Genomic DNA, 21022 nt, shown 5'->3' with positions numbered 1-21022 from the left:
TATATACTAACATATCTCCTGATAGTATGTACTAACATATCTCCTGATAGTATGTACTAACATATCTCCTGATAGTATATACTAACATATCTCCTGATAGTATGTACTAACATATCTCCTGATAGTATGTACTAACATATCTCCTGATAGTATATACTAACATATCTCCTGATAGTATATACTAACATATCTCCTGATAGTATATACTAACATATCTCCTGATAGTATATACTAACATATCTCCTGATAGTATGTACTAACATATCTCCTGATAGTATATACTAACATATCTCCTGATAGTATGTACTAACATATCTCCTGATAGTATATACTAACATATCTCCTGATAGTATGTACTAACATATCTCCTGATAGTATATACTAACATATCTCCTGATAGTATGTACTAACATATCTCCTGATAGTATGTACTAACATATCTCCTGATAGTATATACTAACATATCTCCTGATAGTATATACTAACATATCTCCTGATAGTATATACTAACATATCTCCTGATAGTATATACTAACATATCTCCTGATAGTATGTACTAACATATCTCCTGATAGTATATACTAACATATCTCCTGATAGTATATACTAACATATCTCCTGATAGTATATACTAACATATCTCCTGATAGTATATCTCCAAATAAAAACTAAAATAAACAATTGCTGATTTGCAAAATCTAAATAAGTCAATGTAACAGCAAATGAAGATAGCACAACTATTGCATATAGGTACAAGGCAAATAATTGTAGCAATATACATAACATTAACACACTAACTTTTATCAAGCAATCTATGATGACTGTCTGGCAAAAAAAACAAATAATTAAACAGTTAAACTCCTTTTATATATTTTTTGTAAAGAAATGTTTAACTTGACAAGTTGACTACAAAACCTTTAGATTTGACAGTTTGCTGAATTTGTTAATTGATGAAGACATCATGTCTGTCAACAACTATCTTTGTTGAAATCCCTTGGAATGAAACCAAAAAAAACTCTTTATTAAAACTTCTTACATTGTAATGTGAAAAGAAATGTCAAGCTTTCCTGTATAAAGTCTGAAAGAAAAGCTGGTCATGATGTAATACTTAGGTCTACAACTAACTACAGGGTTCATACACCATCAACTTACAAAGAGTTGTACATCAGTTTTGCTCATTTCCAAAGAGTGTTGACTAACAAAATCCATTTTCTTTTTCTTCATACAGGCTTTGTAATAGATACTCCTCATAGATCTAAAAGATACTCAATCTATTGTCAGTAGGGTTCAGCAGTTAATTCCATTTCTGTGACTTTCCAACAGTCTTTCGAAATTTCAGGAATTTCCCAGAGTCTTGTAATTGCCTACCTTTCCAAGAGTGGATGAACCCTGTAAGTGATTATTGTGTGTTTATATTTACATATTTACAAGTCCCATAATTTTTTATGTCCATTTACTTAGAGGCGCTGTTTTTCTTTTTGCCATTTTTGTTTTTCTGTTCTTTGGTATTTTTACCGTTTGGTACTAAGAACACATTGCCGTCAGTTGACTGTTGTAGTGAGTATTGCTGTGGATCGTATGGCAGCCCCGATTCATCTCTTAAACTCTCAAATACTTCGCGGTACAAACATTGAAATCTATCTTTCATTTCTCTACCTTCTTTGTCAATCATAAAACGCTCTTTTCTCAACTTTTCTTTCTCTGCCTTCAACTGATTCACTTCGTCTTCAATGGCTGAAATTGCGTCTAATTTACGTTTACGACAATGTTGAGCGGCGACTTTGTTCTTTCCACGGCGTCTAATGTCTCTGATCAAAGCTAGTTGTGGCTCTGTCAGCTGATATTTGGACATAAGTTCATTGAATTCATCCACTGGTAAGTCAATTATTTCATTAGTAGAGAATGGAATGCTCAATGTCTTGGCCCGCTTCTCATCTCGGGACAGTTTCTCGGATCTCTTATCTCGTTTTGACGAGTCTGGCCGATTGGCATGTGGGTGGGAACCACCATTATTTCTCTTTTTTTCATGTTTTTGTTCCGATTCACTAGGCTGTGGGTAGGTATGATTGTGTTTAATATGTTCCATAGATGGTGGTTGAGTACTGTATCTCTGGTACTTTTCATACTGACTCTCCTGTTTCAGGGACTTTTTACCTACAAGTTACAGAAAAACAAATATTGAATCATGTAATAGTCAGGTAATCATGTGATACAGTCAGGTAATCATGTGATACAGTCAGGTAATCATGTGATACAGTCAGGTAATCATGTGATACAGTCTGGTAATCATGTGATACAGTCAGGTAATCATGTGATACAGTCAGGTAATCATGTGATACAGTCTGGTAATCATGTGATACAGTCAGGTAATCATGTGATACAGTCTGGTAATCATGTGATACAGTCAGGTAATCATGTGATACAGTCAGGTAATCATGTGATACAGTCTGGTAATCATGTGATACAGTCTGGTAATCATGTGATATAGTCTGGTAATCATGTGATATAGTCTGGTAATCATGTGATACAGTCTGGTTATCATGTGATACAGTCAGGTAATCATGTGATACAGTCTGGTAATCATGTGATACAGTCTGGTAATCATGTGATACAGTCAGGTAATCATGTGATACAGTCTGGTAATCATGTGATAATGTCAGGTAATCATGTGATACACTCAGGTAATCATATCTCCTGTATATTCTAGTTAAGTGGTACAAGCTGAGTTTATAAGTTTGTACAAGTTTTACTCAAGTGAAAATACTCAAATAAAACCACATACCAGTATAATGTTAAAAGCCTCTTTCTATTTATTTCTACACTAAAAATTACAAGTTGGGAAAAACAGAATTGTAATGTTAATGCAGACTAGATATGGTCTATGAAATGTAGACTAGATATGGTCAATGAAATGTAGACTAGATATGGTCTATTAAATGTAGACTAGATATGGTCTATTAAATGTAGACTAGATATGGTCTATTAAATGTAGACTAGATATGGTCTATGAAATGTAGACTAGATATGGTCTATTAAATGCAGACTAGATATGGTCTATGAAATGTAGACTAGATATGGTCAATGAAATGTAGACTAGATATGGTCTATTAAATGTAGACTAGATATGGTCTATTAAATGTAGACTAGATATGGTCTATGAAATGTAGACTAGATATGGTCTATGAAATGTAGACTAGATATGGTCTATGAAATGTAGACTAGATATGGTCTATTAAATGTAGACTAGATATGGTCTATTAAATGTAGACTAGATATGGTCTATTAAATGTAGACTAGATATGGTCTATGAAATGTAGACTAGATATGGTCTATTAAATGTAGACTAGATATGGTCTATTAAATGTAGACTAGATATGGTCTATGAAATGTAGACTAGATATGGTCTATTAAATGTAGACTAGATATGGTCTATTAAATGTAGACTAGATATGGTCTATGAAATGCAGACTAGATATGGTCTATTAAATGTAGACTAGATATGGACTATGAAATGTAGACTAGATATGGTCTATTAAATGTAGACTAGATATGGTCTATGAAATGTAGACTAGATATGGTCTATTAAATGTAGACTAGATATGGTCTATGAAATGTAGACTAGATATGGTCTATTAAATGTAGACTAGATATGGTCTATTAAATGTAGACTAGATATGGTCTATTAAATGTAGACTAGATATGGTCTATGAAATGTAGACTAGATATGGTCTATGAAATGTAGACTAGATATGGTCTATTAAATGTAGACTAGATATGGTCTATGAAATGTAGACTAGATATGGTCTATGAAATGTAGACTAGATATGGTCTATTAAATGTAGACTAGATATGGTCTATGAAATGTAGACTAGATATGGTCTATTAAATGTAGACTAGATATGGTCTATTAAATGTAGACTAGATATGGTCTATGAAATGTAGACTAGATATGGTCTATGAAATGTAGACTAGATATGGTCTATGAAATGTATGACTGACGTTGTAACACCCAACACTCTCTGCTAGGAGTGGAGAGTCTACCAATTAATGATGTTGTAACACCCAGCACTCTCTGCTAGGAGTGGAGAGTCTACCAATCAATGATGTTGTAACACCCAGCACTCTCTGCTAGGAGTGGAGAGTCTACCAATTACTGATGTTGTAACACCCAACACTCTCTGCTAGGAGTGGAGAGTCTACCAATCAATGACGTTGTAACACCCAACACTCTCTGCTAGGAGTGGAGAGTCTACCAATCACTGACGTTGTAACACCCAACACTCTCTGCTAGGAGTGGAGAGTCAACCAATCAATGACGTTGTAACACCCAACACTCTCTGCTAGGAGTGGAGAGTTAACCAATCACTGACGTTGTAACACCCAACACTCTCTGCTAGGAGTGGAGAGTGTACGTACGTATCCAAGACTAGGGTAGTATAACTTTTCTGAGGTAATGTTAGGGTTGTCTTTTAATGACTGAGCTGAGAGGAGGTTGTGAGAGGAAACAATGCTTACCTGTCATGTAATCTGTTGACGTAGCACCAAGCATATCATCAGATAAATCATCACCATCAATTCCATCATCATCACTACTTCCCTCCGGTTGAACAGATGATATAGATACAGTCTCATTCCAGTCACTAACACTACCTGCGATTGGATGAACAAATGACAGTCACTTTCACAAACTGTAATAAGATGGACCAATCATAGTCACTAACACACATTGTAATGGGATGAGTCACAAACAATGTAAACTTATCTGACATAATGGAGAGCTATCGTTCCTACACTTTCAGTAGTGTGGTTATGAACATTTTATGGACACAAGCTGAGTTTATATGTTTTTAGGATGTGCAGGAACTCCCTACTATGCAATCAACAGTTCTAACAATGGCAGAACACAGACTGAAATGCCAATGGAGACATGTATCAACATTAACATTATACTAAGAAGAGTTTAATCAAAGGTTTTTGTGAGTATTTTCACTTGAGTAAAAAACTTATCAACTCAGCTTGTGCCTCTGCAAAGAGTCTTAAGACTTACCAGCATGACTACCACTGTTATAGTGTTAACTGACACACTTACCAGCATAACTACCACTGTTAACTGACACTCTTACCAGCATAACTACCACTGTTAACTGACACTCTTACCAGCATGACTACCACTGCTAACTGACACACTTACCAGCATAACTACCACTGTTAACTGACACACTTACCAGCATGACTACCACTGTTATAGTGTTAACTGACACACTTACCAGCATAACTACCACTGTTAACTGACACACTTACCAGCATAACTACCACTGTTAACTGACACACTTACCAGCATGACTACCACTGCTAACTGACACACTTACCAGCATAACTACCACTGTTAACTGACACACTTACCAGCATAACTACCACTGTTAACTGACACTCTTACCAGCATGACTACCACTGTTAACTGACACTCTTACCAGCATGACTACCACTGCTAACTGACACACTTACCAGCATAACTACCACTGTTAACTGACACACTTACCAGCATAACTACCACTGTTAACTGACACACTTACCAGCATGACTACCACTGTTAACTGACACACTTACCAGCATGACTACCACTGTTAACTGACACACTTACCAGCATGACTACCACTGTTAACTGACACTCTTACCAGCATAACTACCACTGTTAACTGACACACTTACCAGCATAACTACCACTGTTAACTGACACACTTACCAGCATAACTACCACTGCTAACTGACACACTTACCAGCATGACTACCACTGTTAACTGACACTCTTACCAGCATAACTACCACTGTTAACTGACACACTTACCAGCATAACTACCACTGTTAACTGACACACTTACCAGCATAACTACCACTGTTAACTGACACACTTACCAGCATAACTACCACTGTTAACTGACACACTTACCAGCATAACTACCACTGCTAACTGACACACTTACCAGCATGACTACCACTGTTAACTGACACTCTTACCAGCATGACTACCACTGCTAACTGACACTCTTACCAGCATGACTACCACTGTTAACTGACACACTTACCAGCATAACTACCACTGTTAACTGACACACTTACCAGCATAACTACCACTGTTAACTGACACTCTTACCAGCATGACTACCACTGTTAACTGACACTCTTACCAGCATGACTACCACTGCTAACTGACACACTTACCAGCATAACTACCACTGTTAACTGACACACTTACCAGCATAACTACCACTGTTAACTGACACACTTACCAGCATGACTACCACTGTTAACTGACACACTTACCAGCATGACTACCACTGTTAACTGACACACTTACCAGCATGACTACCACTGTTAACTGACACTCTTACCAGCATAACTACCACTGTTAACTGACACTCTTACCAGCATGACTACCACTGTTAACTGACACACTTACCAGCATGACTACCACTGTTAACTGACACACTTACCAGCATGACTACCACTGTTAACTGACACTCTTACCAGCATAACTACCACTGTTAACTGACACACTTACCAGCATGACTACCACTGTTAACTGACACTCTTACCAGCATAACTACCACTGTTAACTGACACACTTACCAGCATGACTACCACTGTTAACTGACACTCTTACCAGCATAACTACCACTGTTAACTGACACACTTACCAGCATGACTGCCACTGTTAACTGACACGGCAGAGTCTTTGTCATCAGCTTTTTCTAAGTCTTCTAATTGTGTTAGAGACTCCAAGCCTTCATCCATTGCCAGGTCCATCATTCCAATCTCTTCAAACATGGCATCATTAACAAGTGCTGCCAGCAGTGAATCATTATTAGCATTACTACCTGCATTAACACCAAAAGTGATGTTGACGTTATCAGCTGAGTCTGGGAATTCCATACTAAAGTTACTGGACAAGCTGTTGCTAGGTGAACTTATGCGTAGATTGGCAAATGTAGAAGTTGGTGACGAAAGTGATGATTGTAACAGACCAGTTAAGTTGTTTGTCTCTGATGGTACTGTAGCATTCTGCAAACTCACGTCACCATTGGTGGTCGCGTTCATGGCGTATGTATTATTAACGCCCTGTGGTGTTGCGAATGTGTTATCAAGTGTCTCTGTATTGAGATGTTGTAATTCCGGCAGACTAGCGATGTCTTGCCACTGTTGTTCTAGGTCATGTGTGGAGACAGGAGAGGAGGATGCAGTACTGTCCATATCCCCGATATCGTCATCACTACAAGTCGATGTAGTACTTGGGTTTTGTTGTCTGGCGTGTTCACGCAACATTTGTATGCATTCCTCTAGATTGTAGTCAATAGCCTCAGAGTCTAAATTAATACCATTCTGTGTAGTTGGTCTGTCTACAGTTACGGTCTGTGATGTCACTGGTATGTATTCTCCTGTCTCTCCATCAACCATGTACTCTATCCCTGCCCATTCATCTACTTTGTCTTCTTCTTTCTGTCTTTCCAATTCTAACAACTTCTCCTTTTCCAGTTCTTTCTGTCGATAAGTTCCATCAAAGATCTCTCGACATACACCCATGTCAATGTCTTGTTTCCAAAGGACATCAATCAAATCCATATCCTAGAAATAACAAAATAAATATCTTTTTAGAGAACTATTTCAAAGTCTTCAGTTGTAATTTTAACCAGCTGCACATATTCCAACTGATGCAATTCTTTTGGAAATGGTTTCTGATAAATATTGAAAACTACTGTACATGTATGAACCTGTGAAATGATACAATGTATGTACAACTGATACACTGTCATACATTGTATGTACAACTGATACACCTCCATACATTGTATGTACAACTGATACACTGTCATACATTGTATGTACAACTGATACACTGTCATACATTGTATGTACAACTGATACACTGTCATACATTGTATGTACAACTGATACACTGTCATACAATGTATGTACAACTGATACACTGTCATACAATGTATGTACAACTGATACACTGTCATACAATGTATGTACAACTGATACACTGTCATACATTGTATGTACAACTGATACACTGTCATACAATGTATGTACAACTGATACACTGTCATACAATGTATGTACAACTGATACACTGTCATACATTGTATGTACAACTGATACACTGTCATACATTGTATGTACAACTGATACACTGTCATACATTGTATGTACAACTGATACACTGTCATACATTGTATGTACAACTGATACACTGTCATACATTGTATGTACAACTGATACACTGTCATACAATGTATGTACAACTGATACACTGTCATACATTGTATGTACAACTGATACACTGTCATACAATGTATGTACAACTGATACACTGTCATACAATGTATGTACAACTGATACACTGTCATACAATGTATGTACAACTGATACACTGTCATACAATGTATGTACAACTGATACACTGTCATACATTGTATGTACAACTGATACACTGTCATACAATGTATGTACAACTGATACACTGTCATACATTGTATGTACAACTGATACACTGTCATACAATGTATGTACAACTGATACACTGTCATACAATGTATGTACAACTGATACACTGTCATACATTGTATGTACAACTGATACACTGTCATACATTGTATGTACAACTGATACACTGTCATACATTGTATGTACAACTGATACACTGTCATACAATGTATGTACAACTGATACACTGTCATACATTGTATGTACAACTGATACACTGTCATACATTGTATGTACAACTGATACACTGTCATACAATGTATGTACAACTGATACACTGTCATACATTGTATGTACAACTGATACACTGTCATACATTGTATGTACAACTGATACACTGTCATACAATGTATGTACAACTGATACACTGTCATACATTGTATGTACAACTGATACACTGTCATACATTGTATGTACAACTGATACACTGTCATACATTGTATGTACAACTGATACACTGTCATACAATGTATGTACAACTGATACACTGTCATACATTGTATGTACAACTGATACACTGTCATACATTGTATGTACAACTGATACACTGTCATACATTGTATGTACAACTGATACACTGTCATACATTGTATGTACAACTGATACACTGTTACACTGTGTACAGTCAGTTGATACATTATGTGCAGCCAAATGATACAATATACACAATATACAATGTGATAAACTCACTGCACAAATAATACAAATTTATCATCATAGTACACAATCTATGTAAAATCCACACCCCAGCATTATGATGAATTGCACACATCTTTGTGAGATACCTGAATAGCCTTCTTCTTCAGGGCAGTGTACAACACACTAGTACAACTCTGAAGGGTTAATATGATGTATGTACACATACAAACGCTAATTTGTACTGGTATTTGGACAAAGGCTATAAACAGTAGACAATTTTTGCTGGTACTCTATGTATTACACAACACTAGTGACATTGAACTGCAAGTGACAGGCAATTGGTCAAATTGAACTACAGGTGACAGGCAATTGGTCACTTTGAACTGCAGGTGACAGGCAATTGGTCAAATTGAACTACAGGCGACAGGCAATTGGCCACATTGAACTGCAGGTGACAGGCAATTGGTCAAATTGAACTACAGGTGACAGGCAATTGGTCACTTTGAACTACAGGTGACAGGCAATTGGTCAAATTGAACTACAGGTGACAGGCAATTGGTCACTTTGAACTGCAGGTGACAGGCAATTGGTCACATTGAACTACAGGTGACAGGCAATTGGCCACATTGAACTACAGGTGACAGGCAATTGGTCACATTGAACTGCAGGTGACAGGCAATTGGTCACATTGAACTGCAGGTGACAGGCAATTGGTCAAATTGAACTGCAGGTGACAGGCAATTGGTCAAATTGAACTACAGGTGACAGGCAATTGGTCACTTTGAACTGCAGGTGACAGGCAATTGGTCACATTGAACTACAGGTGACAGGCAATTGGCCACATTGAACTACAGGTGACAGGCAATTGGTCACATTGAACTGCAGGTGACAGGCAATTGGTCACATTGAACTGCAGGTGACAGGCAATTGGTCAAATTGAACTGCAGGTGACAGGCAATTGGTCAAATTGAACTACAGGTGACAGGCAATTGGTCACTTTGAACTACAGGTGACAGGCAATTGGTCAAATTGAACTACAGGTGACAGGCAATTGGTCACTTTGAACTGCAGGTGACAGGCAATTGGTCACATTGAACTACAGGTGACAGGCAATTGGCCACATTGAACTACAGGTGACAGGCAATTGGTCACATTGAACTGCAGGTGACAGGCAATTGGTCACATTGAACTGCAGGTGACAGGCAATTGGTCAAATTGAACTGCAGGTGACAGGCAATTGGTCACATTGAACTGCAGGTGACAGGCAATTGGTCACTTTGAACTACAGGTGACAGGCAATTGGTCACATGCAGGTAACAGGCAATTGGTCACATGCAGGTGACAGGCAATTGGTCAAATTGAACTGCAGGTGACAGGCAATTGGTCACATGCAGGTGACAGGCAATTGGTCACATTGAACTGCAGGTGACAGGCAATTGGTCACATTGAACTGCAGGTGACAGGCAATTGGTCAAATTGAACTGCAGGTGACAGGCAATTGGTCACATTGACATACTGGTAACTCTCTTAACAAATGACATACTGGTACTCTCTTAACAAATGACATACTGGTACTCTCTTAACAAATGACATACTGGGGTGACAGGCAATTGGTCACATTGACATACTGGTAACTCTCTTAACAAATGACATACTGGTACTCTCTTAACAAATGACATACTGGTACTCTCTTAACAAATGACATACTGGTACTCTCTTAACAAATGACATACTGGTACTCTCTTAACAAATGACATACTGGTACTCTCTTAACAAATGACATACTGGTACTCTCTTAACAAATGACATACTGGTACTCTCTTAACAAATGACATACTGGTACTCTCTTAACAAATACATAGATCTAGGTTAGTTCTTGTCCAATACTTATAATGCCAAGTAAGTTTGAAGTTTGATAAGTATGCAGTATTTAATGTTGCAAGTATGCAACTACAGCAGCCAATGAAGGAATGGAACACACAAACAGCTATCAATAGAGGTGAACAACTAAGTAAGCCAATGAGAGACCTGGAGACATGTGGCTCTTGATAATATGGAGAAGTGTACAACTAAATAATCCAAAAATACCACCAATGGCATTGTAGCACAACTGTACAGTTTTAAAAAATGTTTATCCATTTGCTAGTCCATGCTAACAATAGGTGTTCATTTGCTGAATGACTATCCAGTTGCCTATCCAACCATGCTGCTATCTTTGTGACATACACGATCATTTGGTTGTTGCTATGGGTGTGGTCTTGTTGCTAGGCACATTTGCATACATTTTAAAATGTTTATTTATTTGTCTATTAATCCCTATTGTTATCTTTGCAATATATGTGATCATTTGACTGTTGCTATGGGCATATGGGCTATACCCACATGTTTGATGAAATCATTTTCATTTCAACAATTTCCCAACTTGACACCAGAAGGAACATGACCACCAAATATCAAAGCAATCGGTCCAGCAGTTTTTGACTTTAAGTCACACACACACGCACACACACACACAGACACACACACACACAGGCATACAGACAGACATACAGACACTTTACCATGCCTATAGCACTACTGAACCTTCAGTTCAGTTGTGCTAATGAGAGACCAGGAGATATACAGCTCTTGATGATATATGGACAGGTACAGTAATAGACATTATATATATTGCAATTAAATTTTATACAACTACCATGGACTAGTTACCTTTAAAGTTAGTTCCATGGTAGGGAAAAAACACATTCAGACTCCATCAACAAACAAATAATACTTAATTTATGAGTTGTGTACACTAATTACAAGGGAAAGCAACTTTATGAATAGATACATGTAGTTGGACAAAGGTCATTGAACTGTCAATGTAATGTATTCAAATGGCCTTGAGTGGCAAACACATGGATAACATACAAAGTTGAACTAATTACTTATTTTTAGTACAACGATAATGATCAGTAACATGAAAACTATAGCTGATGAGAAACGACTGGTTTTTAAAATGAATAACAATATCTCTCACAGAGTGCCAGGCTGATTTATTGACATGTTTTGCCATTATTTTAACAAATAGATGGTTGGGATTCCTAACTACAACTTTAGACAATATAGCACTACATCGTATACCAACACTGTACTGTCAATGTGCATTAGATCACATGTGTGTGTTCCATGTCTAGACCAATCAGATCTCTCGATTTGCAGCATCAATATACTGGTATAATATAATTAGAGTTTTTCAACTGTGGTACCTGAGACTACATCCTAACTTTAATGATATGACAGGGTTTCTATGCCAACATTTCTTATCCTTCTTGCATTGTCATATTCCATTCCCTGGGAATTGACATACATGTAGAATATGTATTCTAGTCTAGACACCATACATGTAGAATATGTATTCTAGTCTAGACACCATACATGTAGAATATGTATTCTAGTCTAGACACCATACATGTAGAATATGTATTCTAGTCTAGACACCATACATGTAGAATATGTATTCTAGTCTAGACACCATACATGTAGAATATGTATTCTAGTCTAGACACCATACATGTAGAATATGTATACTAGTCTAGACACCATACATGTAGAATATGTATACTAGTCTAGACACCATACATGTAGAATATGTATACTAGTCTAGACACCATACATGTAGAATATGTATACTAGTCTAGACACCATACATGTAGAATATGTATACTAGTCCAGACACCATACATGTAGAATATGTATACTAGTCTAGACACCATACATGTAGAATATGTATACTAGTCCAGACACCATACATGTAGAATATGTATACTAGTCTAGACACCATACATGTAGAATATGTATACTAGTCCAGACACCATACATGTAGAATATGTATACTAGTCTAGACACCATACATGTAGAATATGTATACTAGTCCAGACACCATACATGTACATACTCTACTAGTCTAGACACCATACATGTAGAATATGTATACTAGTCTAGACACCATACATGTAGAATATGTATACTAGTCCAGACACCATACATGTAGAATATGTATACTAGTCTAGACACCATACATGTAGAATATACTAGTCTAGACACCATACATGTAGAATATGTATACTAGTCCAGACACCATACATGTAGAATATGTATACTAGTCTAGACACCATACATGTAGAATATGTATACTAGTCTAGACACCATACATGTAGAATATGTATACTAGTCTAGACACCATACATGTAGAATATGTATACTAGTCCAGACACCATACATGTATAATATGTATACTAGTCCAGACACCATACATGTAGAATATGTATACTAGTCTAGACACCATACATGTAGAATATGTATACTAGTCCAGACACCATACATGTATAATATGTATACTAGTCTAGACACCATACAAGTAGAATATGTATACTAGTCTAGACACCATACATGTAGAATATGTATACTAGTCTAGACACCATACATGTAGAATATGTATACTAGTCTAGACACCATACATGTAGAATATGTATACTAGTCCAGACACCATACATGTAGAATATGTATACTAGTCTAGACACCATACATGTAGAATATGTATACTAGTCTAGACACCATACATGTAGAATATGTATACTAGTCCAGACACCATACATGTAGAATATGTATACTAGTCCAGACACCATACATGTAGAATATGTATACTAGTCTAGACACCATACATGTAGAATATGTATACTAGTCCAGACACCATACATGTAGAATATGTATACTAGTCCAGACACCATACATGTAGAATATGTATACTAGTCTAGACACCATACATGTAGAATATGTATACTAGTCCAGACACCATACATGTAGAATATGTATACTAGTCCAGACACCATACATGTAGAATATGTATACTAGTCTAGACACCATACATGTAGAATATGTATACTAGTCTAGACACCATACATGCACATACTCTACTAGTCCAGACACCATACATGTAGAATATGTATACTAGTCCAGACACCATACATGTAGAATATGTATACTAGTCTAGACACCATACATGTAGAATATGTATACTAGTCCAGACACCATACATGTAGAATATGTATACTAGTCTAGACACCATACATGTAGAATATGTATACTAGTCCAGACACCATACATGTAGAATATGTATACTAGTCCAGACACCATACATGTAGAATATGTATACCAGTCTAGACACCATACATGTAGAATATGTATACTAGTCTAGACACCATACATGTAGAATATGTATACTAGTCCAGACACCATACATGTAGAATATGTATACTAGTCCAGACACCATACATGTAGAATATGTATACTAGTCTAGACACCATACATGCACATACTCTACTAGTCTAGACACCATACATGTAGAATATGTATACTAGTCTAGACACCATACATGCACATACTCTACTAGTCTAGACACCATACATGTAGAATATGTATACTAGTCTAGACACCATACATGCACATACTCTACTAGTCCAGACACCATACATGTAGAATATGTATACTAGTCTAGACACCATACATGCACATACTCTACTAGTCTAGACACCATACATGTACATAATCTACTAGTCTAGACACCATACATGTACATACTCTACTAGTCCAGACACCATACATGTACATACTCTACTAGTCCAGACACCATACATGTAGAATATGTATACTAGTCCAGACACCATACATGTAGAATATGTATACTAGTCTAGACACCATACATGCACATACTCTACTAGTCTAGACACCATACATGTACATAATCTACTAGTCCAGACACCATACATGTACATACTCTACTAGTCTAGACACCATACATGTACATACTCTACTAGTCTAGACACCATACATGTACATACTCTACTAGTCTAGACACCATACATGCACATACTCTACTAGTCCAGACACCATACATGCACATACTCTACTAGTCTAGACACCATACATGCACATACTCTACTAGTCTAGACACCATACATGTACATACCCTACTAGTCTAGACACCATACATGTACATACTCTACTAGTCTAGACACCATACATGTACATACTCTACTAGTCTAGACACCATACATGCACATACTCTACTAGTCTAGACACCATACATGCACATACTCTACTAGTCTAGACACCATACATGTACATACTCTACTAGTCCAGACACCATACATGTACATACTCTACTAGTCCAGACACCATACATGTAGAATATGTATACTAGTCTAGACACCATACATGTAGAATATGTATACTAGTCCAGACACCATACATGTACACACCCTACTAGTCTAGACACCATACATGTACACACCCTACTAGTCTAGACATCATACATGTACATACTCTACTAGTCTAGACACCATACATGTACACACCCTACTAGTCTAGACACCATACATGTAGAATATGTATACTAGTCTAGACACTATACATGTACATACTTTATTAGTCTAGACACCATACATGTACATACCCTACTAGTCTAGACACCATACATGTACATACTCTACTAGTCCAGACACCATACATGTACATACTCCACTAGTCTAGACACCATACATGTACATACTCCACTAGTCTAGACACCATACATGTACATACTCTACTAGTCCAGACACCATACATGTACATACTCCACTAGTCTAGACACCATACATGTACATACCCTACTAGTCCAGACACCATACATGTACATACCCTACTAGTCTAGACACCATACATGTACATGCAATGATTACTTCCACCATATACATGAGTAGTGAAATGACTTTCTTTAACACAGCATCCTGTTCTTACCACTGGCAGCTTATGCTATTGGAACATTGATATCAATGTGACAATGTAACATTTGTATCACATCCTAACATGACTTACTTTCAAATGGGATGATGAGTTTGTAGTAAACTGAATCAAGCCACCAGTTACAACCATCAGTCAGTGTGTGATGGATTACTACTACACATCCCAGCAGATTTAGCTAGATTTTAGATAAAATCTGTTTGTTTGACTATACATGTTATATGGCGAAAGATTAATCATAGAATATGAAAATAACTAAACCTATTGTAACTACCGATAGACTAGGCATCAACATGCACATGTACAGTTTGTAACTTCAATAACCAATGTATTTTATTGACCAACATGGGACAGAAAGAGAAACAGACCTACACAAATAGGGTCTGTGATCATGTAGGGTCCATATGTATGATCCTACTGTTTAGCATAGACAAATTATATGTACTATATAGCAGAGACAAATTACTTGTACTATATAGCATAGACAAATTACATGTACTATATAGCATAGACAAATTACATGTACTATATAGCATAGACAAATTACTTGTACTATATAGCATAGACAAATTATATGTACTATATAGCATAGACAAATTACATGTACTATATAGCATAGACAAATTACTTGTACTATATAGCATAGACAAATTACATGTACTATATAGCATAGACAAATTACATGTACTATATAGCATAGACAAATTACTTGTACTATATAGCATAGACAAATTATATGTACTATATAGCATAGACAAATTACATGTACTATATAGCATAGACAAATTACATGTACTATATAGCATAGACAAATTACATGTACTATATAGCATAGACAAATTACTTGTACTATATAGCATAGACAAATTATATGTACTACATAGCATAGACAAATTATATGTACTATATAGCATAGACAAATTACATGTACTATATAGCATAGACAAATTACATGTACTATATAGCATAGACAAATTACTTGTACTATATAGCATAGACAAATTACATGTACTATATAGCATAGACAAACTATATGTACTATATAGCATAGACAAATTACTTGTACTATATAGCATAGACAAATTACATGTACTATATAGCATAGACAAATTACATGTACTATATAGCATAGACAAATTATATGTACTATATAGCATAGACAAATTACTTGTACTACTTTTATAGCATAGACAAATTACATGTGCTATATAGCATAGACAAATTATATGTACTATATAGCATAGACAAATTACATGTACTATATAGCATAGACAAATTATATGTACTATATAGCATAGACAAATTACTTGTACTACTTTTATAGCATAGACAAATTACATGTGCTATATAGCATAGACAAATTATATGTACACATTACAGCAATGTTTCCCTTTACAATGTAAACTCTCACCAAGCTGATGATGAAGATAAAGGAAACATCACTCCAGGAAATAAAGTCTTTCATAAAAGCTTAAAGGCTTGTAGGATCATTTCATGATTTTACATCATATTAATTTCGCCAAATCATCAACAAATCTATCTACCTCAGTTGTTAGATCACCAGGTGGCGGCATATCCAAAATTAACCCATCATGTGATAGTAGACTATCTTCATTGACATTGTCGCCACCACTATCCTCACTTGATTCATCTTCGTTGTTATTTTGGTCGCCATTTAAGTTGAAATTACGGACTGGAAACCGGTCTTGTCTGTCCAGCAGTAGTGCTATGACGTCACGATTAAAATCTTGTCTATATAACATGTGAAGATCCTCAAATGAAGAATCTGGTAAATAATCTGTGTTCAAACTTTTGGGATGGATACTGTAACCATCAATGTTATTGTATGCATTGTGAATTCTTGTCTGAGTATATGCGGCGCTTTGTCCCAGAATAAGTTCATGAAGTTCTGGAAAGTGTCTCAGATTATTCCGTAAATATGAATTTAAGTCCACCCTAAATAAACTAAGCAATATTGCCAAATGTAACACACTGTCTGCCCAGTGTTTCTTCTGCATTGTCTATGTTTTTCAGCCACCTATAGTATCAGCAGGTGTCCACAGATGTTGGGAGGAAGGTCGCACACAGTACAAAGGAGTTAGTCTATCAGTGACAACAATGGCCGGCCTTGCTCAGTCTAGATCTTAATTTTCACACGTTAATTATCAAGTCTCATACCGAAGTCAACACTCAGAACGTCGCGACGTTATCGGCGTTCAAAACATACATAAAACCGTAATCCATGATGTTTGATACGTAGACACTCCTAGTACGAATGAAGAATGTAGCAAGACTGCTATTAATAGGTATTAGGTAATGCTAATGTCCAATGTCCAGGATGTAGTGAGGCCCGATGGAGGATAGGAAAAAACGAACACACGATTAAAATAATAGGCGTTGACAACGTGATTACCAGTCGATATTACAAATTTCGTCGGCGACCCGATATTTTGTCTACTTGTTGAATTCAATGAAGCAATATTCTTCTTCTCTGCTCTTCAGTTGATATTCGTTCAACATAAACGGATATCATTCAATTTTTTTCGCAGAAAACTGAGCTAAAGGGGTTGGGAGAGTTCACGAAGATTCGAGAACTATCTGTCCCATGCGCCGGCCATGACTCAGCACGTCTGATATGACGTCATTTCCAAACTGCGCATGCCCAGAATGTTAACTGTTTACACAGTTGTGTGATAGGTGAACAAATTATGGACTGACACAAGACGAGGGGTCATGTCGGAAAGACGGGGGAGGGGGCGGTGGTAGTCGAAATTTGCAATACCGTTGTAATATGTTGACCTCAAACAATAATAAAACGATAGAATAATTAGTTCTGTACAATATTATGCTGAAAAGAATTATGTTTTAACCGTGGAAGTAGACCGAGAACGGTACGTATTTAGGGTAAGCTTACCCAGTTTCGGAACTTACCGTGGTATAACTAGGCCTTTATATCTGTGTTGTATGTGTTTTACATTGTAGAGGCAATACTCTAACTGTTGAAACCAGTAACTCTTACCTTTGGTATTAGTGGTATCTGCTCTATAGACGTCATTTAGACTGCTTGTTCAGGAAATATGCAGTTTCAATATGTAGGCTGTCTCTCCTTAAGTTGACTACGTTCTCGATCTCCGCTCCAAACGTTGATATCGCGTCACCAAAATATGTGTTGACAGTGACCACAAAAGGATTTAACACTGTAATAAATACAATGTTCTGATAATCAGTGTTATGGTGTTGTTTCGGATGTACAATATAATGTTCTGAGATCTTCAGAAGTGCGGTAAAACGTAGACCAATAACTAGCTCAGTGATAGCTTCACTGACACTGTCTTTACACCATTAAAGTTAGCCCTTGTTCGTGGGTGTGCTTCTATATCAGTCTAATTAGCATGAATGCTAACCAATCACAGCCGACCATTTCGTCAGATATCAAACCACGTGATTACCGATCCATCAATAGGACTTGGAGTTGGAAGGAGTTTAAGAACGTTGTCCGAAAAACATTGACGGAGAAGAAACAAGGGCGGGAGTATGTGTCGAATTAAACTCTAATCTTTCCATCTATATTTTAGTTTCGATATGTTTACACAGAATTAAAACGTGGTTGAATTATAGCCAACAGTAACACTTTATCATACCATATATTCCAACTCGTACACTCCGTTCATCCACCAAGAAACTTTTAACATCTACAACCTACAAAACCATCACATATGGTGGCCGTGCATTTTCATATGCTGCGCCTAAACTATGGAACATACTACCACTCGACATCAGAGAATCTCCAAACTTGGAAACTTTCAAAAGAAAACTGAAAACGCACTTATTCTCCAAAGCATACAGTGTGGTTTAGCCATTGAGCGTCATAGAGCAAAACAATGTTTTTGGATTTTGGCGCTATATAAACTTTGCTGATTGATTGATTGATTGATTGATATCATATCATATCATATCATATCATATCATATCATATCATATCATATCATATCATATCATATCATATCATATCATATCATATCATATCATTATCATATCATATTGCACTATTATCTATATCCAACTACAATTAGATGTGTATTATCTATATCCAACTACAATTAGATGTGTATTATCTATATCCAACTACAGTTAGATGTGTATTATCTATATCCAACTACAATTACATGTGTATTATCTATATCCAACTATAATTAGACTTGTATTATCTATATCCAACTACAATTAGACTTGTATTATCTATATCCAACTACAATTAGACTTGTATTATCTATATCCAACTACAATTAGATGTGTATTATCTATATCCAACTACAATTAGACTTGTATTATCTATATCCAACTACAATTAGACTTGTATTATCTATATCCAACTACAATTAGATGTGTATTATCTATATCCAACTACAATTAGATGTGTATTATCTATATCCAACTACAATTAGACTTGTATTATCTATATCCAACTACAATTAGATGTGTATTATCTATATCCAACTACAATTAGATGTGTATTATCTATATCCAACTACAATTAGATGTGTATTATCTATATCCAACTATAATTAGACTTGTATTATCTATATCCAACTATAATTAGACTTGTATTATCTATATCCAACTACAATTAGACTTGTATTATCTATATCCAACTACAATTAGATGTGTATTATCTATATCCAACTACAATTAGATGTGTATTATCTATATCCAACTACGATTAGAATTGTATTATCTATATCCAACTACAATTAGATGTGTATTATCTATATCCAACTACGATTAGAATTGTATTATCTATATCCAACTACAATTAGATGTGTATTATCTATATCCAACTACGATTAGAATTGTATTATCTATATCCAACTACAATTAGATGTGTATTATCTATATCCAACTACGATTAGAATTGTATTATCTATATCCAACTACAATTAGATGTGTATTATCTATATCCAACTACGATTAGAATTGTATTATCTATATCCAACTACAATTAGACGTGTATTATCTATAT

The 21022-nt window shown here is 36.0% G+C and overlaps 1 protein-coding gene across 2 annotated transcripts; it reads right to left on the bottom strand.

Moving 5' to 3' along the window:
* Window positions 1-468: 468 nt before the first annotated feature.
* LOC144450345 (endoplasmic reticulum membrane sensor NFE2L1-like) lies at window positions 469-19366 on the bottom strand. 2 transcript variants are annotated; one of them, XM_078140946.1, is made up of 4 exons: window positions 17547-18541; window positions 6696-7620; window positions 4516-4650; window positions 469-2154 (listed from the first exon to the last, which is right to left on the bottom strand). In XM_078140946.1, the coding sequence occupies exons 1-4, from the start codon at window positions 18018-18020 to the stop codon at window positions 1454-1456; spliced, it is 2235 nt and encodes a 744-aa protein (XP_077997072.1). In that variant the 5' UTR covers window positions 18021-18541; the 3' UTR covers window positions 469-1453. The 2 variants fall into 2 exon arrangements, with proteins under 2 accessions (XP_077997072.1, XP_077997073.1); XM_078140947.1 differs by lacking the exon at window positions 17547-18541 and adding an exon at window positions 19022-19366 and having other exon boundaries at window positions 472-2154.
* Window positions 19367-21022: the final 1656 nt, after the last annotated feature.

The sequence above is a fragment of the Glandiceps talaboti genome, chromosome 19, assembly GCF_964340395.1.
Source record: "Glandiceps talaboti chromosome 19, keGlaTala1.1, whole genome shotgun sequence".
NCBI classification, from domain to species: domain Eukaryota; kingdom Metazoa; phylum Hemichordata; class Enteropneusta; family Spengelidae; genus Glandiceps; species Glandiceps talaboti.
This window is presented reverse-complemented; position numbering and strand designations above follow the sequence as displayed.

Coding starts and splice junctions, on each gene's coding strand:
- LOC144450345 (XM_078140946.1), bottom strand. CDS start 18,020: ATGCAGAAGAAACACTGGGCAGACAGTGTGTTACATTTGGCAATATTG. Junction 7,621..17,546: donor CTGGTGATCTAACAACTGAG/GTAGATAGATTT, acceptor TGTTATTTCTAG/GATATGGATTTGATTGATGT. Junction 4,651..6,695: donor TAACAGTGGCAGTCATGCTG/GTAAGTGTGTCA, acceptor ATCCAATCGCAG/GTAGTGTTAGTGACTGGAAT.